General features: G+C 42.0%; 2 protein-coding genes across 7 annotated transcripts; one reads left to right on the plus strand and one right to left on the minus strand.

Moving 5' to 3' along the window:
* Positions 1-501: 501 nt before the first annotated feature.
* strap (serine/threonine kinase receptor associated protein) lies at positions 502-4,079 on the minus strand. The gene is made up of 9 exons (XM_058065973.1): positions 3,647-4,079; positions 3,297-3,432; positions 2,920-3,001; positions 2,743-2,815; positions 2,572-2,671; positions 2,348-2,485; positions 2,042-2,178; positions 1,472-1,621; positions 502-1,211 (listed from the first exon to the last, which is right to left on the minus strand). The coding sequence occupies exons 1-9, from the start codon at positions 3,756-3,758 to the stop codon at positions 1,150-1,152; spliced, it is 990 nt and encodes a 329-aa protein (XP_057921956.1). The 5' UTR covers positions 3,759-4,079; the 3' UTR covers positions 502-1,149.
* A 316-nt stretch (positions 4,080-4,395) lies between these two features.
* Positions 4,396-23,620, plus strand: LOC131125039 (protein bicaudal D homolog 1-like). 6 transcript variants are annotated; one of them, XM_058066159.1, is made up of 12 exons: positions 4,396-4,471; positions 5,247-5,545; positions 10,882-11,094; positions 11,670-11,822; positions 13,147-13,451; positions 14,510-14,675; positions 15,486-15,968; positions 16,391-16,569; positions 17,581-17,947; positions 18,015-18,209; positions 19,247-19,398; positions 19,702-23,620. In XM_058066159.1, exons 2-12 carry the CDS (start codon positions 5,303-5,305, stop codon positions 20,582-20,584), a joined length of 3,339 nt encoding a protein of 1,112 aa, XP_057922142.1. In that variant the 5' UTR covers positions 4,396-4,471; positions 5,247-5,302; the 3' UTR covers positions 20,585-23,620. The 6 variants fall into 6 exon arrangements, with proteins under 6 accessions (XP_057922142.1, XP_057922143.1, XP_057922146.1 ...); XM_058066160.1 differs by having other exon boundaries at positions 4,446-4,471; positions 5,244-5,545; XM_058066163.1 differs by lacking the exon at positions 4,396-4,471 and having other exon boundaries at positions 4,691-5,545; positions 19,702-19,912; positions 20,242-20,438.
* Positions 23,621-23,961: the final 341 nt, after the last annotated feature.

A 23,961-nucleotide genomic window follows, 5' to 3' on the forward strand; every position in this document is an offset into this window, starting at 1 on the left:
AGGTATGAATGTGAGTGTGAATGGTTGTTTGTCTATATGTGCCCTGTGATTGGCTGGCCACCAGTCCATGGTGTACCCCGCCTCTCGCCCCAAGACAGCTGGGATAGGCACAGTTGGATCTGAAGGAGGTTCCAAGTATAGCTTCAAAATGCAAAAGAGTGATTGCTCGAGTCTGGCGCTTTGTGTATGCTCACGGCCCCGCCACCCCCCCCCCATGGCGAGAGCGTAAACCTTCTGCCTCTTTTTGAGGCATTCTAGATATCAGGAAAATGTGCATGAACATGACAATATATTAAGGATGGCTAAATTAGCAAGTTAATTTTTATTTTGTGATTAATTTATTACGGCCATTAATTTATCTCGTCACATTTTAATCTTGGGAGAGCTTGTGACTCCCCTAGACGAGTATTTAAAAAAATTGTTTAATTGCTTCTTGTGATTTTTTTATTTCCCCACATACTACCTACTGTAGGTACAAAAGGAAATAAATCCACATTGCCATTTTGTGCATTACCTTGAAATAAAACAGTAACACATTTGTTTATTTAACCATTGGATGACAATTAAACCAAAAAGGAAAAGGTGACATATTTCTTTCCCTTTCCACTTTGTCACAAAACATTCTTTTACTTGTACAATGAACTTTTTTTCCATAAGGTGTGCAGCTCCAGCAAACCCTCAAAGCAAATAAACCAAAAGGTCCTCACAGAGTTTGCATGTAGAAGTAGCTCCGATGCTGTGACCATGAACTGAAAAGAAAAATGTCCATTATGCTCGTTATGAAATACGATGAAACCAAAACTGAGCGTACAAATGTTTACGCAGACATAAACAACGCAGCTGATCAGAGAGAAAGCAGGCAGCCATGAACAAAACACACCCAATAAGCTCTGCTGCTTTACCCTGTAGCCCTCACTGGCCACATGCCTGCATAAACCGTGTGTGTGTGTGTGTGTGTGTGAGTGTGTGGGTGGGTGGGCGTTGTCTATGACAGACAAGTCACCCATAATATCCACATCAGTTCCTGGCAGATGGAGATGCTCCCGACTCTGCTCCTTGCTGGGGCCTGATACAACCTGGACCACCGTTCCTTGTTGTTTTTTTTGCAACCTTTTTGTGTGCATTTTCCAAATCATTTTTTTTTTTTATTTAGACTTTTATCTCAGGGGGCGTAGTATAGAGCGGCTCTGTGTTCTCTGCTCCGAGGTCCTCTGTGGAGTCACACAAAACACAGAAGATAGAATTAGTATAGAGGATTGCATGAAGAAAATAAACCTAATTAAAACCTTCATTATGGACACACTTTCTCATGCTATTCAATGAACGTCTAACTGGTAGTGTATGTAACTAGTGAGTACTAAAAGCTACGGTCTACGTGCGTCATACTGCCGTCACCACTTATACCATTCCCCATCATTTTGCTCCGAGCAGCATTTGCTTTTAACAAAAATGACAAAAGCGGGATATTCACCAGGAAGAACACATTTCCAAAGGCCATAGGTTTTCCCCACTGCCGTCTGCCACAGACGAAGAGTGCCGTCCTCGGAGCCGCTGGCGTACAGCTCGCCGTCCGGGCTGAAGCGGACACAGTGCACAGGACCAAAGTGACCTTTGTAGGATTCTAGAGAAAGGAGAGCCAATAATGGTATTAGGCACAGTGACTACCAAAAACTACATTTATTTACTTTTTATATATATATATATATCTTACTTTTACATAGTTCCAGATCACAACGAAAGTGCAGTAAATATCCTTAAGACAGCATGTCATTTCTATACGTTTACAGTTTATCACTTGCTCTCTGCATCGCATTGTTAAATGACACCTTTAGTCTATTGTTTTCTAATATGGAGGCTAATGAAATGTTACTGTGGAGGAGCGATTGCAATACAGGAGCTTCATTTTTCGTATCGGCATATCTATCAGCCACTCACAAACACGTGTACAGGAGCGATCACGATGCAGTTGGCTAATGCCCTCAGTGTGCACGTTGTAACAACCCCCCCCCCTTCAAAGCAAGCAGTACAAGCAGGTCCTCACCCAGCTCTTCCTTGGTGCTGTAGTCAAACTTATAGAGCTTGAAGTCCTCGCCACCAGCAACAAAAAAGTCCTTTTCTGGGTGGAGGGAAGCCGAGTTGATGGGAGCTGGCGCCTCCACAGCCTTGATCAAGTCCAGGCTGATTAAAATAGAAGTTTAATTAGTCATGTTTTTTTTTGGTGATTTAAGTCTTTATATTGTCATAAAACTATCATGATGGAACCCTACCGTAATGATAAGATAAATACAATTTGTTGAAATGCCAATTGCTGACTTAACGCGGACAATATGACGCAAGCGCGACAAACCTGAGAGCGTTGTAGAACGCGATCGTCTTGCCGTACGTGATTACAAGGATCTCGCCGTCAGCCACGTACTCCATGCTGCTCACGGACGCATCAAAGGCCAGCGTCTTCACCACCTCCATGGAGCTTCTGTCCCAGAGTCTGGCCGTACGCGGAAAAAACATTCATCGTTCATTGGCCTGATTAGCGAATAGCGCCCGGTACCATGTTATGGTTACTTCACTGACCTTATAGTTTTATCCTCTGCGGCCGAGAGGATCTGTTTGTCGTCGTTACACCACAGGGCCTTCTTGATGGCTGAGGTATGACCGGCAATCTCCTGTGGCGCTGAATATACAAAACCATGCAAAAAATAATTAGAAGGGTCTGTGGATAAGATGATGTTTGCATGTCCTCACCTGAGTCAGGGCTGCTGAGATCATAGATGCGCAGGAGCTTGTCGTTGCCTCCTGTCAACAGGCAGTTGCTGTCCTGAGAGGTTGCCACAGTAGTTATTTTATTTATTTATTATTTAGTCAAGTCTTTGAAAATGTAACACTTCCAAATGGCTTCGTCCGCATCGGAGCGCTACTCACCTGAGTAAAGGTGACAGTCTTGACAATGTGTTTATGTGCCAGGGTGAGAACTTCATCGCCACTCACTGCATCCCACACTTTCCTGGAGAGCACAATGTTTAACATTAAATATTTGTCTAGCTGTGATTATTTAACATGAATGGAGTCATAAGTAACTCATATGCACCGAGCAGGAAGTGCATATGGTAACTTTGCACTGAGCAGGAAGTCTGAACATAACTGTGTGCGTGTTTTAAAGCTGTGTAACTAGACAGTAGTTATGTTGCTGTTTAGCGATAATCATGAAAACATAAATAGGCCAATTTTTCATAGAAATGACCGCTTTAGGTCAGTCATGTGTGTTGACAGTACGTCGGCAATCATCACTTGTCACTCACGCTGAGAAGTCGGCTGCGGCGGTGGCTGCCTTGGTGGCGTCTGTGTTCAGAGTGGCTCCCCAGACTGCGCCTTTGTGACCCAGAAACGTTCCAATCCAGTCCCCTGTGTCTCCCTGGCGCAACATGGGCTTGCCATCTGACATTAGAAAAGTCATGCTTCAGTGAGACAGCTCGATCAACAGGTGTCATGCAGGTAAATCAGTGTGGTGTTTTATGCTATTTAATATGGTGATACAAAGCTGACACGCTATAAACAAAGAATGAGTCAGCATGTTGTGGGTACCTGCAGTGACACAACTACTACTAGTGTATATATATGAATGAATGAATGAATGGCATGCCAGTCTCACCCTTGCAGGCGCTGATGAGGAAGTAGCCGTAGGGAGTTATTCCACTAAACGCCAAGTCCACCACAGGCCGGGTGTGACCAGAGCAGGTGAGTGGAGTCTGTCTCATTGCCATGGTGCTCCAGCCGGCCGGGTGACGGTTCGCTTCGAGGACGAAGAGCCGGTTAGCACTGGAGCTGCTAGCTAGCTAGCTGGCTGGCTGGCTGGCTAAGCTAACGACGAATGGAAAGCACACTCGAAGTTTGCTCGGCGGTATCCGTTATTTCGCAGTCGATCTGCTGCTTTGGTGTATAATCAGTTGAGAATTGTTGAAAAAACGGTGGGTCTCCCTCCCCAGCAAAGGAATGGCTACCGTGCTAATAGCTACAACATAGCAACTAACTAGCAACGTGCAATGTGTTCTAACTGCTGCGGGAGTGATATACCCAGTGATCCGCTAGCCACAGCAGGGATTTCACTTCCGGGTGCATTTTCAAAATAAAAACAGTAGCGTGACTTAACATATTTTAAATCAAAGCGATGACGTGATTGGCGCTTACTTTATCTCAATTACTGACCCCATCAAACATGAACTTATTGAATGTACTCTTATAGTATGTATACTACTGCCATACTACCACGTCTGCCAATGTCGAATTCAATGCTGCTAAATAATATAGTACTACATTAGTTTAATTACCGTAGCATGCTTTTATTTTGAAGGCGTTACGTCATAGTTCTCGTGCGCTCCACTTATTATCTTAAAATGGGGGTGTGTTGCCCCCTGCTGGACACTATAACTAAGTTTACAGTATAGTGTATACAGTGCCCAAAATGGCAGTTTGTCAGGTAAACAGCTAATTTACTAAATCTTAATTTTGCGATTTAAAGGTCATTCTCAAGCCATTTACCACTTGGTATCCTTTAATAGGGCGTCAAATATTACAACCTTGCTTACTATATTTCTTCAATGAATTTATAGAAACGCTAGTGAAATATCGCTATCGTGCTTTTAGCCTTAAAGTTACGATTGAAAGTCTGGTGTGACGTATTTGTCACAATAGCAAAAAAAGCCACTGGATAAATGTCACTATTTCAATTATTTAAAATGGATTTTATGTAATTTGAGTTCTTTAGTGGCGTATGTTTAATGTCATTAGTGTCTCTACGACAGTGTCACTACAAGGCAGTAGTGCTGGTTGGGGCGGGCAGATTGATACAAATGTCGATATCGATACATAGGGCAGTATCAGTATCATAGCTCAAACATTTGTACGTAATAAAAAGGAGTGGTTGTATTATTTTGTTGTGACATTGTCTTTTATTACATAAAATATTCTTAAATGTATTTTATTTTCTAATTGTTTTGCTATGTTGTGTTCATCACAAAATATTTCAATTATTGGTATCGGCAATACTGTACACGTTTGTACAGTACTCGGTATCGGATTGATATCAACACTCGCATCCTCCTCCGGTGATGTGCCGTTAACAATAAATGTGGTCCACAGCTGGATCCAACAAAGAGGATCATGACGAGCTGCTGCATCCACTGGCTGAAGATGACTCAACCTATTTATGGATTTATGGATGTCTATTGTTTCCTCCATAACATTTAAAGCAGGTTTCTGTCCCTCCTCCGGCCGCGTCCTGTTCGGGAGAAGGAGGAGGAGAAGGGCGATGGCCGCCGGGGGAGCAGCAGCAGGAGGATGCGGAGACACGGTGGAGCAGTGCCGAGCCGAGGTGGAGCGTCTGAGCCGGGAGCTGGCGGAGGCCAACCGCGAGAAGATCCGGGCGGCGGAGTGCGGGCTGGCGGTCCTGGAGGAGAACCAGAGCTTAAAGCAGCAGTACGCCGAGCTCGAGGCCGAGCAGGAAGCTCTGAGGCTGGAGCTGGAGCAGCTGCAGGAGGTGGGGACAACAGCGGTATGGCTTGTTACTTAAAAAAAAAAAGTAAGGCATTGATATATGGGATTTAAAAAGTCATTTTAGGCTGCATGCTGGTGAGGCGTACTTTAATTATATTTAATATTTTACTCTAGTGGTGGTAACAATGCAAAGAAAAAGTGTCATTTTCTTTTCTACCTACATGCATGTTCAGGTAATATTGATTGCAGTATTGCAATACTTGTAAAATTTATTATAATATTCTCCAAATAATATTCATCACAGGGGTGTAACGGTACTCCATAATCATGCTTTGGTATGTACCGCAGCTTTAAGGTTCACGCTTCAGTTCATTTTGGGCACAATAAGGGAACTAAATACCTCATTTAAAACTGCTTAGCTTTCGCGTTGATGGGTGGGGGGCACTTTAATGCATTCCGGGCATTTAAAGATACTAATACAAATCCAGCGTAGGTCAAAATACTGTATTAGAAAGTATACGCTGTGTGCTTTTTATTATGGTGACAAAGCAAATTAGTGTCTTCTTCTCTTACTTTCAGCTTTTGTCCCTTTAGGGGTCGCCACAGCGGATAACGGGTTTCCTTTGTATCTTCATGACCTCTCAAACCACATCTAGAAAGCTCCTTTTTGCTCTAACCTTCTCCTTCAAGAGTGTTAGACGCATGACCCGTGGGCCCAAAACTGTCCGGTCGGTCAGTCAGTCAGTCCAGCCTAGGCTGCAAATTCCAATATACATTGAATCCATTGCTGGTTTAAAATACATAGAAAAATAATAAGTTAATATCGCAATACGATAAAATAGTAGTCATCATCGGTTATTATTCATCTGTTTGGACTTCATTACATCAATCAAGTGCGTCAAAGAAAAGGAAAGCCATCACCACGCAAGTGAAATAAACATGCAAACTATTTGAAGACGGTATAAACGCCCCCAAGACAACCACAGTTGTTGCTTTAATCGCGTTCTTTGCAGCATGAGGTAGCCTCAGACCGCTTGGTCAGTCACGCAGTAAAGAGCTAGCCGCAGCCGGCTGCTAATTACCTCACCAGGAGCCTCGAGGCTTCAAACAAAAGCCATTCGCTCCACACAGTCAATAGTGTAAGATCATGTGAAACGGAAACGATTGAGCAGATAATAATTCTATGAGATCCAGTCCAGAAGAAGTCTGGCTCCATATGTGGGTCCAGACTTATATTTGCCTGTTGAAGACTTCCATATCGGAGCGTACATGGATCCCCCATAGTATCTTGATCTTGAGTGTGTGCAACTATAAAATGGCGTCTTCCTGTTTTTCATGCCACCTGTTTGCCAGGCAACATTATTGGACTAATCCATTACGGAAAACATCACATGCCAGTCACGCTTACCGGGCTGAGGGCTCTGTTGTCCTATAAAACAAGGACAGCGAGAAAGGTAGGAACACAGTCAGACATACAAGGGCATACATCAAATGTCATTTACTCAAACAATAACATTATAAGGATTAAGAGTGTATCTGGTCACAGTATTGTTGGCACATGCATTGCTAACTTGGAAAAAAATACTGTAAGTGCTGTACAAAAACAGATATATTAAGAATATACAAAAATAGTCAAGACCGCAGCGCTAAAAATAAAATGGCTGAGAACAAAGCACAAACTAAGGACTTCAGACAGAGCTGGGGAAAAAGTCAAACGGTAATGATAATAATAACTACAAGTAAACAGAAGTTGGGAAACGGAGCAACACAGCAGTACAGGAAGACGCTGGAGAAACAGTAAAAAAGTAACAAGAAAAACCTACCAGTATTATAAGGCATAACATATTAAAAGTACTAAATGCTAGGAATGACTACTTAGCATCGAACTGGGGGATCCAAACTTTTTTTGCCACAAAATGAAAAGATACAATACTTTGATATTTTGCAACCCAACGCATGTTCATACAGTACAGTAGATGCTATTAAGTTTGGTATAAGTGCAGGTTTACTGTATATTTCTATAAAAATACTGCCTCTCAGCTTTGTGATGTAGGTGAAAAAGTGTATTATTAATAGCTCTTTTTCTCTGATTTTTTTGTTTTTCAACTTTATTCCGGACGTGTAGTTAGCACGCAGGCCACACAACTAGGAGACCCGAGTTCGATTCCACTCTGCGTGGGTTTTCTCCGGGTACTCCGGTTTCCTCCCACATTCCAAAAACATGCTAGGTTAATTAGCCACTCCAAATTGTCCATAGGTATGAATGTGAGTGTGAATGGTTGTTTGTCTATATGTGCCCTGTGATTGGCTGGCCACCAGTCCAGGGTGGAACCCGCCTCTCGCCCCAAGACAGCTGGGATAGGCTCCAGCACCCTCTGCGACCCTTGTGAGGATAAGCGGTAGAAAATGATGAATGAAGGAATGAATGAACTTTTTCCCAAACCTAGTTTTCCAAAAATTATAACTTTATTTCCTTTGTTTTTCAGATTATGACACTCTATTAAAATGGCATTATTTTTGCACAATATTATTCTCATGAATTTGGCACTTTTTTCCTCTTCCTTTTTAATATTTTGACTTTATTCATGCAGAATTTCCATTTTCCATTTCAACATTGCTGCCTTTTTTCCACACAATATAGCAATAATGAGGAATCTGACAATATTACAACATTTTTCATGGAAACAACCAACAGTCTTCCAATTGTAATGCAGTGAGTTTTATTTTTCAGATCCTTAGCTGTAGTCATATTCAAACGGATCTTGAACATGTTGGAAAACGTTAGGAAGGGTGTTTGCGATGCACATTATTTGCTGAGCATCAGTGCTAAAAACAGAGAAGGAACACACGGCCCGTAGGGATGCTCTGTTACTCGTGTATGATGTCACAGCCAGTGACGCACCTCTCTGCTCGGTATATTGTCATCTGACACCCTTTGTCAGACCACTGCTTTCCTCAAGGAGCTTTTAGGTAGGATCATACTGGAAGAGGTTCAGCTTCAAATGAATATTATTCAGAATAAATGAAGTCAATGAAGTTAATAAATGTCTATGTCGAGTCACAATGTCCTGGCTATGTTATGTTAGATTCAAAGGTGGAATTCCTTTTTTTTTTAAAACCTTTATCACGCTTGAGTCGCCAAAATAGACCCGTTCAAATAACACAACAAGAGGCACAAAGTAACCGGCATACAAACAAATATCTATACCCATGCAAAAAAAAAAACATGCATATATTCCCGCCGCAAGGCATGCTGGGTAGCTTGTGGTACTCTCCCCCGCCCCCAACATTTTCCCCACATTTGTCACATTTTTGCTTGATTGCAAAATATGTTGATTAGGTTGTCAGAGAAGTCAAGAAGGAGGAGTTAACATTGCTCATATTGTTGTTGCAACTGAACTACCCAGCATGCCTTGCGGGCATTTGAAAACAACAGTTTTAAGTTGCGTGTTACGTTTAGTGCTTAGTTGTCGATTCATGCGACGCGTCAACTCGCCGCGGATGTGTTGTGTTTTTTGTTTTGTCGCACCGTGAGCAAGTGTGTCGTCTCTGTATCTAGCCGCAATTTTTTTAAAAACCCAACCTCAGTCAAAAAGTTTGCCCGACCCATTGTCTAGTTACACGGCATTAAAATGTGCACACTGTGACTTCCTGTTCAGCGCAGAGGAAGTTTCAACATAAAAGCATTACCACAAAAAAACAACAGCTCTGTCAGATAAGAGTATAAAAATATCATATAAAAAAATGAAAATTCTCAATAAAAAAAAGTGGAGAAACTGTTGTACATTCTTGATCGCCCATTCAACGTGAATAAAAAAACAGGTTAATCATATGACATTGTATTTCACTTTCATACCTGTTAGGAATGGAATATTTTCCCCAATGTTTTCGGCCAGTATGACAACACGGTTGTGCTTATACACAAGTTTAGACCCACGGCACCACCTCGCTGACAGAGGTCATAAAAGAAAGAGGATAAATCTTTGTTGGCAGCTGATCGCTCTCTCCAGTGCTGGCATTGCTAAACTGTCCTTGAAACTCCTGGATTCCTGGATTTCCCAACTGTTAGAATCAAAGAATCCTGGTGGACTTGTGACTTCACCCTGTGAAAGGCTTGGTCTGAACATACTGCTTATGAATCTCTAAGCTTCATGCTGCTGCTCCGTGGTCTCTAGTTATGAATAACGCAGAACCACAAGCACAGAAGCACTTAAGGCTGGACTAACTGTCTGAAAGATGCATGTCTGAAAACACACACACACACACACACACACAGGGGAAGATGTGTCATGACTTATTCACAAAGATGGAGTCGTGCTTATTCCATACGGATTCTGGAACATCGGCATCCATCCTTACTGTTGTCATTGTAAAGTTTGTTTATTTGCTCATTATGTCAGGAGACTTACTGGATGTTGACTCACATTGGATACCACGCCTCAGGTTACTGTAGCGAGCAGCATCATCGGCAAATTTACATATTTACATATTTCCATATTTATGCCACTTGTTTGGCTTATTTGCAATGACTCTAACTGTTAACCATGTAGTTAGCAGGCTTGCCTTAAACATACCTTCAAGGGAACGTATTGTTCGACCCTTTGTGGTGAGTTTTTGGTCTCAGATAGAGCAGCTAGCTACCCACAATAACCCGCACAGAAAACCTTTTTAGAGTTTTCAGAATCTGCACCTATTCCAGCTGTATTTCCTTTTAATTTGTGCTTCCTGACAAAACGTGATTGGTCACACGCCCAACGTGCTCCCTAACTATGATCCATACAGGGAATTCCGCCCCTCTGTGACATCACAAAGGGGCAGTTTTACCACGCCTTTTGAAAGCGAGCGTTTTTTTTAATCCAGCCCAAACTTCTTTTAGGGCTCACTTCCAAATACGCAAACTTCATAATCTGAAACTTTGGCATCATTTAACACAAGAATACAACATTCTAACTACATTTATGGATCAGAAAAGTGGAAAAGCATAATAGGTCCACCTTTAACCTCACCTTGTTTCCCCCGAGCTTTTGGGGCTTTTTATAGGTGCATCCATTATTCACGATTTTCACCATTCTTGGATCACAACTACCACTTAATCTCACAAATATAATAGGTGGATGTCAATGAATAGATGGATGACTAAAGAAATTAAAAATATTCACATTTGAGAGGCTGAAATCAGAGGATATTTATTACGAAAAAAAGTTGTGGATTAATTAATTAACCCTTGATTAATCGATGTTCTAATTGTTGTAGCTCTAGTTGTCATGTAACTATCCAATTTCAATAGCAACATCTATCCATTCATTCTATACCGCTTATTCTGGGTCGCGGGAGCCTACCCCAGCCGTCTGCCGAGTGAAGTCTTCACACCTTGTTTTCTCTTCCTCCATTCAGGCGTTCGGCCAGGCCTACTCCACCCAGCGTAAGGTGGCTGAGGACGGCGAGACCAATGAGGAGACGCTGCTACAGGAGTCCGCCACCAAGGAAGCCTACTACATAGGCCGGCTCCTGGAACTCCAGGCCGAGCTCAAACACAGCCGGGCCACTTCTGCCAATGCGCAGGCTGACAATGAGCACCTGAGCGGCCTCCTGCAGGAGGTGCGGGAGGTAATGTTACCCAAACCTCTGTCGCTGTTCATATATAAGCGGTACTGAAACCACCAGTCCCAGAGAGGACTGCAATATCTTGTGGATTTTTTTTGTGGATTGGCTGACATGTGTTGACTTAAAAATACCCATGAGTCTTTAAAACCATATTCATGATCAATAATAATAATAATTTGCCATGGTTTTATCACTGAAAAAAGCTTGTCATCAATCAATCAAAAGCATGAACAGCTTTGTTTGTAGAAGAAAAGGTGAGCCAACAGTGCCACCAAGTGGCCTAATGATGTAAAGATGCATATCATGGCTTTGAAAGGCCAACACAGGACTGAATTTTCCTTCTAATGATGGAGGATGTTATGTTCTTCAAACTACCCTGCACCCCAAAGGGTTAGGATCGATTGTGTCAAGAATACAAGCTAGTTTGCTAGAACTTAGTATCTTCACTCGTGAGGTTGGTATGCGCATCAACCCAAACAGATAGTCCAAGAAGTCCAAGAAGAACAGTCTAAACAGTAACATTATCACGTCATTCTAAGCATTTGTAGCACCACGTCTCGGTTCCTTTGTCTCGGCAGAGCAACGAGATGTTGGAACTGCAGCGCAGCCGCATGCGAGACGAGATCGGGGAGTACAAGTTTCGAGAGTTGAGGCTGACACAGGACTACACCGAGCTGGAAGAGGAGAACATCTCTCTGCAGAAACTCGTTTCTACCCTCAAACAGAATCAGGTACAGATATACTAAACATTGTATTGAATTTTTTTTTTCTTCTTCATGATGCAAGTTTCTGTGTTTGTAGATAAAAAAACCGCCATTTAACCCATGATCAAATATAGGGCTGCAATTAACAATTATTTTGATAACTGATTAATTGTTTTTTGTTATTAATTGGGTGAATAAAACACATTTTCATTGAGAAATAATGTTAAAATAATTCATTCATTCATTCATTCATTTTCTACCGCTTATCCTTACGCGGGTCGCTGGGGGTGCTGGAGCCTATCCCAGCTGTCTTGGGTGGCCAGCCAATCCCAGGGCACATGTAGACAAACAACCATTCACACTCACATTCATACCTATGGACAATTTGGAGTGGCCAATTAACCTAGCATGTTTTTGGAATGTGGGAGGAAACCGGAGTAGCCGGAGAAAACCCACGCATGCACGGGGAGAACATGCAAACTTGTTGCAACAGCTAGGAATTGAACTCCTAGCTGTGAGGCCTGCACGCTAACCACTCGACTGCCATGCAGCCTATGTTAAAATAATGTTAAATAATAAATAATAAAAAATCGTTTTGTCAAATGTACACAAAAATACAATCATGATCATTTTCTTAGTCGATTAATCTCGAGCTTGTTGTTTCAATTTATGGAGTAATCGTTTAGATCATAGATGGAGCAAATTAATATGAAGCAAACATCTACAGTTATATATCAGTTATATATCAGAAAAGAGGCAAAAATGCCCATTGCTATTATATTATATTAAGTCAAAACTGATATTTGGGAATATTTTATTTTGGCTAAAAAAAACACAAAGATCTGCTTTCATGGACGACTAAAGAAATTAAAAAATATTCACATTTGAGAGGATAAAATCAAGGCATATTTATTACAAAAAAGTTGTCGATTAATTGGGTAATTAATTAATCATTGATTATTCCATTACTTAATTGTTGCAGCTCTAGTTGTCATGTGGCAGTCATGTAACTATCCTTACCACCAAATAAAATTTTTCATTAAAATTTTTTTTATTGATAACAATTTGTACTTATTTACAGTATGTATTGACAATTTCAATAAAGTATACAGTCATGTCAAGCATTAAAATGGTGAAATGAACTAAAATACAAATAAAAGTCATTCAGAAGGCGCATTCAAAAATATGAGGTTATGTTGTATGTATTCAACATGTATTTCTTTGCTTATTATTGATGTCTACTATATTGGGCAATAAGAGTGTAAAGGCGACTATATGGATGTTTTTCATGTCTGGAGGGCAATTCACTATTGCTGTTTCTAAAAATACCCTTTATCTCTTTGTGGTCCAGGTGGAATTTGAAGGCTTGAAACATGAAATCAAGGTTTTGGAAGAGGAGGCGGAGGTCCTGGACTGCCAGTTACGGGATGCCCTGCGTTTGAAGGACATCTCTGACTCGCATCTGGAAGAGGCGCTGGAGTCTCTGAAGAGCGAGCGTGAGCAGAAGAAACACCTACGCAGGGAGCTGGTTCACCATCTGAGCATGTGCGATGTAGCCTTCACTGGCAGCGCGCACCTGACCTTCACCTCTGCCCCACCCAGCGGCACGGCGACCCCGACGACGCTGCTGTCACCAACTGCGGAAGAGTCAACAAGGTACTCCATAAATTGACTTTTGACAACCATTGTAGAAGTGATGATAAAAAAAGTAGTTACAATAATTTCCCGGGCTTAAATGAACCAATATCTAAGTCTAACCTCTTGTGTTTAGCCTCCATGGTAAATGTACAAACAACTTTCAACAAGTTTCAGTCAAACAGTCAAAAACCTCAACAAAAGACACCGTCGATGGGACATTTGTTTTGGGCTTTTGTTGCTTCTCGGGACCAGAGAAGGCATCTTCTGACAAAGATCGAGCCAAAACTAAACATCCAACTAAAAAACTAATTAGCCACAGAGAGAGTTGAGAAGTTTGTCTAAAAATGAGCCATTAATCACGTTTGCGACCGTATGGTTACAAGGCTGTGAAGTCTGTAAATTCTCTGATGAGTAATTGAGTAATTTGATTACTTTGTAATCTGATTAGATTAGTAATTTGATTACTTTTGTAATCTGATTACAATTCTCATTCTGATTTTCAGTTCTCATTTTTCTCATTTTTTCCCCATTTTTCCCATTTGTCTAATTTGTTTCCATTTTCTATTTTTTTCTTATTTTGCTCAGCCTTCTCATTTTTAAAAATTAAATTTTTTTCATTTTTTAAATTTTTTAAATTTTTTGTAGTTTTTCTATTTTTATTTTTTTCTAATTTTTCTCATTTTCCTCATTTTCTAATTTTTCTAATTTTTCAAATTTTTCTAATTTTTCTAATTTTTCTAATTTTTCTAATTTTTCTAATTTTTCTAATTTTTGTAATTTTTCTATTTTTTTTTTTAATTTTTCTAATTTTTCTCATTTTTCTAATTTTTCACATTTTCCACCAGTTAGTGGCTGGGTCCACAGTATATCAGAAAAAAGGCAAAAATGTCTGTTATCCAAAGTCAAAGCTGATATTTGGTAATATTTTATTTTGGCTAAAAACACAAAGATAATGACAAGACAAGACAAAAACCTCAGCCAGTCCTTGCAGTGTCGACACGAAGGGGTTCCAATGTATGATAAAGAGTTCTACTACATGACAGCTTCAAGACGCTTCATTCATTCTGATCCACCAGGTGTAACGGCCATGTACAAGGTGCCACGCGGTTGCTGACAGCCACAGGGTCGGCGACCGGGGCTAACAGTGGCGCGGGTCGAAAAGCTGATGGTGTGACATCGTCTGACCTTTTCAGCGAAATGAACCTGACAGAGGTTCAGAAGCTCAAACAACAGCTGTCGACAGTGAGTATGATCAACCAGATTTCTTTGCCAGCGGAGTAATCTCACAACTATAAACGGTGTTTGGGATATTAGGACAGCATCTGTTTGATTCATAATGCGGTTGGCTCCGAGTTAAAGCTGTAGGCTGTTGAATAATTTAGTGTGACACGCACGGTATTCCCACTTTGCAAAACCACATCCTAGTCTCTCAATTTATCACTTTGTCTTCTTCTTCTTCTTCCTCTTTGGGCTTTCCCCTTCAGGGGTCTCCTCCAACCCTGTCGTCTGCATCTGCATCTCTCACACCAACTGCCCTTATGTTCCGCTTCGCTACATCCATAAACCTCCTCTTTGGTCTATATTCACTATCTCTCCTCTGGACATGTCCCAACCATCTCAGTCTGGCCTAAAGGACTTTATCTCCAAGGCCTTTGACATTTAATGCCCCTCTGATGTACTCGTTCCCGATCCTATCCATCCTGGTCACTCCCAATGAGAACCTCAGCGTCCTTATCTCCGCTACCTCCAATTCTGTTTCTATTCCTATACAGTCCCTTTGTCTATTCCAGCATATTCTTATGCCAAAAGGGCATTAGTCCACTCCAGTTGCTTTGTGAATACATGAAATGCAGGTAACTCACTGATATTAAATACATTTTTTACAAAAACAAAACATCACGTCTTGTCAAGGCATCTTCCTGCTGGAAAATGTCGAGTGAAATGATTGGTGAGACGGCACCGATAAATCTCCAATCCCTAGTCTGGACTAGACGAGGACCTAGTGTATATGAAATATCAATGACAACTTTGTATCCCTCGTGTCCCGTTCAGGTGGAACGCGAGAAAGCGGCACTGATGACCAGTTTACAGGAGTCCCAGACCCAGCTCCAGCACACCCAGGGGGCTCTGACCGAACAGCACGAGAAGGCCCTGCGTCTCAGTCAAAAGGTCAGTGCCCTCTGCTGCGGGAAGCAAGTTGCACAAACCAGTACGGCCTCTCAGATTTACCCCGGGGACCTTTTGGAACTCCACAAAGCTGACGATGAAGAAACTGAGGCCGACAAGCTGGGGAAAACGGACCATAGGCTGACATTTGCACATCAGTCACCCACTTTGGAGATCCTGCAGTGCAAATACGAGATGTCTGTGACCGAGGTGGTTGAGCTCAAGTCAGAAGTAAAAGCCCTGCAAGGCAGATTGGCTCGATGCGGGGAAGGCACGGCACGGGAGAAGCCAAGAGGAAATGCTCAGCTACAGAAACTAGAGAGGCAGGTGACCTCGCTAGAAAAGAGCTGCCAGGAGGGAAAGGAGAAGGTAAACTTGTACTGTCTACTGTAGTACTTTGGAATTGACCTTTTATCCTCCAGTACAGTGGAACTCTCCACCATGTTCTTCTTATTAGGAATAAAAAGCCAATTTAAGTCAACGTTAGCATAACATTTGAGACCCAGAGGGGTCTTTTTATGAAAAATGCATCCATTTATGTTGTATTATTAACTTCATAGACCAGCATTACACAGGCCACAATCAACAACCTGATGAACTCAATGCAAAGGAGATATGTTGTCACTTTTAGGCACACCCGTGCAATAATCATGTTTAATCAGCATCTTGATATGCCACACAACAATATCCGTAGTGTACGTACACTTTGAACTCAGCTCATGAAAGATGGGAGCAAAAAGCATCGAGTTAATTTTTTCTGCTATATTGACGGAGATGTCTTTTTCTTTCAGGTTTCCAGTTTGGAGACTGAGTTGCAGGCGGCTCAGTCGGCAGTCAGTGAGAGTCAGGGGGCTTTGAACGCAGCTCAAGATGAACTGGTGATGCTGAGCGAGGAGCTTGCCCAGCTCTATCATCACGTCTGCCTGTGCAACAACGAGACACCCAACCGTGTCATGCTGGACTATTACAGGTCTTTAGTATTCTGTCTGCATTTCTTTACATTTGTTGGAAAAGATTTGTACACTTTGTCTTTTGAGTACCCGGATGTTTCACTCAAAACACTGAAAAAAAAAATGGAGTGCTGGACACTTACCATCTTCAATCGTTGCTATCTTGGCAATGTGGCGGAATTATGGTAATGGTAATGGTAATGGTAATGGTAATGGTTTTATTTCATTTGAACATGCATCAGATTCCAATTGAGTGCATCCCATAATCAGTTCCCAGTTCCACATGTCCAAAAGGAGTAGGAAGAAGCAAAGCTTATTAAATCCTACCCCTCCATCTGTTACTTTAACAATCACTAACTGTTACATTTGTTCACTTCCTGCTTTCCATAATACAGTTTAAGGTTTTTTTTTTTTTTTACAAAAATATTTTATACAAAAGTAGAAAATACTGCATGAAATTTTTTCTTTCTTTTTTTTTTCTTCTGTGAAAACAGAAGACTGCATTGCGGTCAAGTGGTTAGCGCACAGACCTCACAGCTAGGGGACCAGGGTTCAATCCCACCCTCGGCCATCTCTGTGTGGAGTTTGCATGTTCTCCCCGTACAAGCGTGGGTTTCCGGGTACTCCGGTTTCCTCCCACATTCCAAAAACATGCTAGGTTAATTAGCCACTCCAAATTGTCCATATGTATGAATGTGAGTGTGAATGGTTGTTTGCCTATATGTGCCGCTGGGAGGAAAAAGTGGTAGAAAATGAAATGAATTAATGAAAACAGAAAAAAAAAGTGCAGGCAATGGCTAGTTTCAGTTTGGGTTATGTTGACAACCACTAATGTCGACGTTGGAGGGGCATTGACGTAAACGTGTTCCACTGTAGAATGCCCAATGACTGTATGAATGGTGACCAAAACAATTACAAATATTTCATTTTTGGTTCCTGTCTGTCAGACTAATTGAAAGGTTCTTAATTTCAGCATGATGGAGACGTGTACTCCAAACGTCAGGATGAAAAAATCCTGTTTTTCCTTCTAGACAAGGCAGAGGGCTCAGGGGCCTTTGTGCCAGTCTGAAAGCCATGTCGTCGGACAACAGTAAAGTTCTCCTCACGCCACGCCTTGCCAGGAGACTGGCCGCCACCGCCACAACCTCAACTTCTGGAGAGTCACGGAGCCCCTCGGAGTCTCCGTCCAAAGAGCCCCTATCCGGTAGGGACGGAGGCGGTAAGGAGGGAGACAAGTCCGAGCAAAGCCTGACTTCCTACACGCCTCCGACCCGCTCACCCAGCATCAGTGCCTCTTCATCGTCCTCATCCTCATCATCGCCTGCCTTGGAACCAGCCAGCGAGCTGCGCAGAGAGCCCATGAATGTCTACAACCTCAACGCCATCATCAGAGACCAGGTAGTGCGTCGTCGGGGGATTTCTTTCCCGTTTTTTTTAGATCTGATTCCCCACTCTTGATTCCCAGGTGAAGCACCTCCAGCAGGCGGTGGACAGGTCCATGCAGCTGTCCAGGCAGAGAGCTGCGGCCAGGGAACTGGCGCCTTTGCTTGACAAGGACAAGGAAAGCTGCATGGAGGAGATCCTCAAGCTCAAGTCACTGCTCAGCACTAAAAGAGAGCAAATAGCCACACTCAGGCTGGTGCTCAAAGCTAACAAGCAGGTAGGATCTTTCACACTGTGTACTTAGCCATAGCCGTAGTCTCGGGCAGGGATCACACTGGTTTTCATAAGGATGGTGGAGGAAGGCGGAGGGTGATGGTTTGAGTCCTGCTGTGGACAAAAATGAATTGCAAATTATTCTTGGAGAGATGCTAGTCTGCTGGTGTCCATACTACAGTAAACCTCGGATATATCGGATTCAATTGTTCCCACTGGTTTTGTCCGTTATAAGCGAAATCCGTTATATGCGTAAAACGGACATTTTCCGGTGTGGTTGGTAAGATACCAACTGGGTAAGTGGTCACTAACCCTAACCCTAACTCGCAAACTAGAGAGCTAGCGACCTAAACGGTAGCCTTCAAGTTATTTCCTTTCAACTTAAATAGCCAAAAACTTACCACTTCCACACGGATAGGGAGGATAACTACAGTAAACCTCGCATATATTGGATTCAATTGTTCCCACTGGTTTTGTCCGATATAAGCGAAATCCGTTATATGCGTATACCGGAAAATGTCCGTTTTACGCATATATGGGATTTATATCCGGTATATGCGTAAATGGGATTTTATCCGTTATAAAAAGGCACTTCCTTGACTATGTTTCCAATGTACCTGGACGCGCAGGCAACGCTGCAAACGCTGCAAATGACGTCGTATAGCGGCCTGTCACGATTCGGCGAATCGGAGCGCCACGATGCGGCCATCCGATATATGCGAGGGAAATTTCATGGAAATGCATTGGAACGGGACTGGAGATTTTGTCCGAAATAGGCGAAATCCGTTATAAAAAATCCGATATATGCAATGAATTTTTATTGGAAATGCATTACAGAAAAATTGGTTCTTTTTTATCTGTCCGTTGTGAGCGAATTTCCGATATATCCGAGTCCGATATAGCCAAGATTTACTGTACATATTTGTTTGTATTGCAAATCCTTTTCCTGTCAAAATTAAAGGAAAACTGTGGCCATTTTAAAACGTCTATTATCTGAACATACATGAAAATATGAATCATTTTGTGTCTGCATTCACCCAGACAGCAGAGGTGGCTCTCACCAACCTGAAGAGCAAGTACGAGGCGGAGAAGTCAATGGTCACCGACACGATGACAAAGCTCAGAAACGAGCTGAAGGCCCTGAAAGAGGATGCCGCCACTTTCTCGTCTCTACGAGCAATGTTCGCCACCAGGTCAGAGACCGGACGCAAACTGTGCAAATTTGGTTGGTGGTATCTTCTAGCAATAATGACAGTAGCAACTCGCTGGTCTAAAAGCTCTTCCACGTGGGGATTTGAACGGGACTTAGTACATCGACACTTTCTTTGGAAAGTAGATTAATGGTCTGCTCTGATAAGATGATAGCATGAAACTTCTATATAACGGAGCAAATGAAAACATGGGGATTGAGGTTAAATTGTGGTTGGTTTGGTTTGTATTGATATTGAGCATCGTGCAGCGATTTTGAAAGGGTTCATTTTCCATCACTTCCTCAGGTGCGACGAGTACGTAACCCAGCTGGATGAGATGCAGAGACAGTTGGCGGCTGCCGAAGACGAAAAGAAGACACTGAACTCTCTCCTGCGAATGGCCATCCAGCAAAAACTGGCCCTCACCCAGCGCCTTGAGGATTTGGCCTTCGATCAAGAGCAAACGCACCGCAATCGTGGCAGCAAGCTGACCCGCAGGAAGTCCACTCCTTCCAAAGTAAGTCTCCCAACCTCAGCCTCCACCGCCGACCTGGCGCAAGGCTCCGGTGCAGCTTTGGTTACGAGTAGTCCCTCCGCATCCTGCCTTACTAGTCCAATGTTAGCTGAGTGCGAAGATGTCGCTACCGCGGCCACAGCTTCATGCTCGCCTGTGTCACGCGTACTCCCACGCAGTCCGTCGTCGCCGACCATTGCCTCGCCTCCTCAACCTCCAGAGACCCCGTCCTCGACCCCTAAGGGGTCGACATCCTCCAAGTGGACCCTCGGTGTGCGAACTTTTGCAATTGACTCCTCTCGTTTCAACATTTCTTCTCCTTTTTCCCGTAGCCCGGGGGCTTCAAGACATGTCACCCCAGATACCCAAACCACACCCAAGTCTAACCAGACAGGCTCTGCGCCTTCCTCTCCCTATCGATCCACAACGCTGGGGCTTCACCGCCCCTTGTGGAGCCCCTCCATCCGAACTCGTGCCTTCCCCGGCATGACGGGAACTTTGGCACATCACACTCCCTCATCATCTTCTTACTCCTCGTCGCCTCGTCCCGGGCCTTCCCCCCACAGTTATTCATCCACTTACTACAGCTCCTCCGCCACTTCATCCTACAGCCACTCTACCCACTACACTCCCCTCTACCCCAGATACTACGCTTCCTACCGGCCTCGACACTGACTCCTAAAGTCTTTGTGTACTCTCCTCCTGACCTGAGAGAGTGGGAGCACCGTTTCCTCTTTCCTTTGCCAATGGATTCTTCTTCTATTGTAACATTTCTCAGGGATTTGATATACGTACGGAGCACAAGTGGCCCTACCGTCCCTTTATTCCGCAACGACCGATTGGCGGTCCAGAAGAGCACATTACAGCAGAACCAGTTCATGTCGACAAGTCGACCAACTCATCAAGTCCTGGTATTCGGGATTCTTTTCATTACTAAAAAAGTCAATGTCAGATGCGGAGGGATCATTTATATAAAAAATAAATCGTTACGTTTATGTTGACAAATGTTGTCATATGTTAACTTGATCATGATCGCTCCATTGTGGTTATGGCTAACCTTCAAGGTCCTTTGAAACCTGGCAATGTCAACAAACTGCCGTAGGTTCCCGTTCTCCTGATGTCCTGGGCCAAAGTCACAAGTACTAATGGCTAGTTTCGACAATTACGTGGCTCAATTCGACATTCCTCACTCACATTGGCTGACTCACGTCGACATAACCGGGTTCCACTGTAATAGACTTTTAATCAATGAGTGTTTTTAGTTTACAAGAAACACAAACTGATATTTAAAGGACATGTTACGTTTTCAATGGTATTCAGATTTGGGGTGGCCATTACAGCAAGCCAATGCCAAGCAAATCAAAGTTCAGTATCATACATACCAATACTAATAAATCATCATCAATGATTTTGGGTTTTTTTTCATGTAATTTGTCGATCATGACAAAGATTTTAGGCAACAAAATACAACACAGTATAACAAAATAATACAATTATTCCCTTTTATTACATAGAATTGTTAAGAAAGTAAAATATACTATATACTATAAAATATAAATATTTATGAATTGAATATTATTTATAAATAAAAATAAAGTCAATAGTGCAAAATAATTAAACAAAAGCAAAAACTATGATTGGCTCTCAGTTCACAAAACAAAAAAGCCCCAAGTAAAGGCTTGAGTAAGTTTTCAGAGATTTAGCTAACCGAACCATATTTTTGCAAGGGAGGCGCCAAATAAATAAATGCATTTAATTATTAATTTCCAAAGTTTTAGGGCAAATGTGCAACCTGGGGGGCCATTAGTGGCCCGCAGCTTGTTTTTTTATTGGTCATAGCACATTGTAAAATTACAATTAAAGGGGACCTATTATGTTCATTATGTTCGCCTATAGAGCAGCGACACACAATAACCAGAAAGCTTTCTAGATCTTCCGGAATCTGCACCTATTCAGCTGTATTTCTTTGGCTGTCGTGCTTCCCACAAAAACGGTCTGTATTAATACATTTTCCACCCATGGCTTCCAGGCATGCCCACTCCACTGTGGTTGGTCACACTCCCCAGTGCTTAGGAGGACTTGATAGGAGTTGACAAACGGGATACGAGTTAATGATAAACAGCGATTTTTCTTTTAAAAGTGGAATCAGATCCGGAAGTAGAGACTGGATAGTCCGAAGTTTTTCATCAAAAGAGGTTACTTCAAGATGTCTCCGAATGGTAAGTAGCTTTAGCATTTTGCGCTAGGTTTTCTACAGCATCGGTAACTCCAACCACTTGTGCCTGATGTTTTGTAAACAATTGTAAACAAATGTAGCTTTGTCTTTGAAAACACTTCCCAGGAGACATTGCTGACAACGTAAACAGAGAAGCAGAGCTTGGGGGGGGGGGGGGGGCAGAGAGCATATCTGTCCTACAGCGCACGCCCATATAAGGTAGCCCGTCAATCTGTGACATCAGAAATTGCCAGTGTTGGAATGCCCTCTGAAACCGAGCATTCAGAGCCATCCCAATCTTCTTTCAGGGCTCGCTTCCTGATGCGAAGACCTTATTATCTGAAACTTTGGCATCTTTTAACACGGGAATACAACATTCTAATTACATTTATAGGTCAGAAAAATGAAAAAAGCATTATGGGTCCCCTTTAAAGAAGAGAACATAAAAATGCACAAATAACTAAATTGAGAACGAGGAACTGAAACAAGGATTTTGATTTTTTTTTTAGTCAGCATAAAACGTGTGCATGTGTGGGTTTAACACTAAACATTGCTCGATATTTATGTATTTATTTTTTTTGCAAGATTAAATAAGATATCCAAAACATTTGTGTTTCTCAGTCGGAATGCAGGTTCAGATGGAAGTACATTACTTTGTACTGTGTGTATGTGGGTGTATTTGTACTAGGGTGTATACTAGGGTATACTAGGTATACTAGGGTGTATGTGTCTGGACGTATAATATGCATCCTTTATACAACAAATGTTTAAGTTCATTGATATTAAAGGGATAAAGTTCAAGCAACATTTGGACGTACAACAAACATTAAATTTATGACAATTTAATTTTTACAGTCTGTTCTTTTCAGGCACTATGTTTTACATTTTTTTGTGTGTCAAAAATACAATTCCGGGTGAGTTGCATACAGGCCCTTTAAATAATAATAATAATAAATAAATACAAATAATGATTTATATATATCATATACATTAAATTCCTATTTTCTAATGATATACATGTATAATATATGCTTTTTGTGTCCAGACATGATGGGGCATTGTGGAACAAGGAAGGGATGTGTTCAGCATACCAAAACATAAGAGTACAAAAATGCATATGACCAAAAGGATGTCATCTAGGACTACCTGAGTAACCCTTGTGCCTCTGAAGGAGCCACCCGTGGAGGCTAACAGCAGTATATACAAGCAATATGTAGCAAGTTTATCTTCTAATATCAGCTTTAAAATCATAATATCTCTTATTGTCACGGTGTTGCGTTGCAGTGCCTTGCCACGCTTTGTCAAAACGGATCAATCAATAGTTTTTTAAGTGTTTAGCATGTACATCCATGGGGCTTGGATTCATGACCTTTTAATAATGGCAATTATGCCATATACTGGAAATGTATGTTTTACAGTTAACACGATAATCAATTGTCAATGTTGTAAATGTTTTTTTTTTTTCATCTCATCAAATAAAGCTGGCAGCAATGTGCGGTGTCTTAACTGGGATGAACGAATCTACGGAATTCATTACTGGACTGCGTTAGTATCACAATAAAACTATATTGGCCGATATTTATGACAACTGAAAACTATGTAAAAAAAAATTACAAGCGCTTTCTATCACGTCAATTTCGTCACCTGACTTGCTACCGCGGACCAGCAAGCGAAGAGCTCTTACTCCATTTAGAATTGTGAGCTGAGAAACGTAAGGGATTTGTTTATTTGTCTCATTGATTAGACCTATTAAAACGGAACATGTTTGCAACAACTGTACATCTAAGCGGAAAAGTAATCGCGAACAATAAGTTTTTCGAACACGAAGACGACGCTT

The sequence above is a fragment of the Doryrhamphus excisus genome, chromosome 3 (genome assembly GCF_030265055.1).
Source record: "Doryrhamphus excisus isolate RoL2022-K1 chromosome 3, RoL_Dexc_1.0, whole genome shotgun sequence".
In the NCBI taxonomy this organism is placed as follows: domain Eukaryota; kingdom Metazoa; phylum Chordata; class Actinopteri; order Syngnathiformes; family Syngnathidae; genus Doryrhamphus; species Doryrhamphus excisus.

Coding starts and splice junctions, on each gene's coding strand:
- strap (XM_058065973.1), bottom strand. CDS start 3,758: ATGGCAATGAGACAGACTCCACTCACCTGCTCTGGTCACACCCGGCCT. Junction 3,433..3,646: donor CCTCATCAGCGCCTGCAAGG/GTGAGACTGGCA, acceptor TTCTAATGTCAG/ATGGCAAGCCCATGTTGCGC. Junction 2,672..2,742: donor TCTCAGCAGCCCTGACTCAG/GTGAGGACATGC, acceptor TTGTATATTCAG/CGCCACAGGAGATTGCCGGT.
- LOC131125039 (XM_058066157.1), top strand. CDS start 5,201: ATGGATTTATGGATGTCTATTGTTTCCTCCATAACATTTAAAGCAGGT. Junction 11,095..11,669: donor TCCTGCAGGAGGTGCGGGAG/GTAATGTTACCC, acceptor TTGTCTCGGCAG/AGCAACGAGATGTTGGAACT. Junction 11,823..13,146: donor CTACCCTCAAACAGAATCAG/GTACAGATATAC, acceptor TTTGTGGTCCAG/GTGGAATTTGAAGGCTTGAA.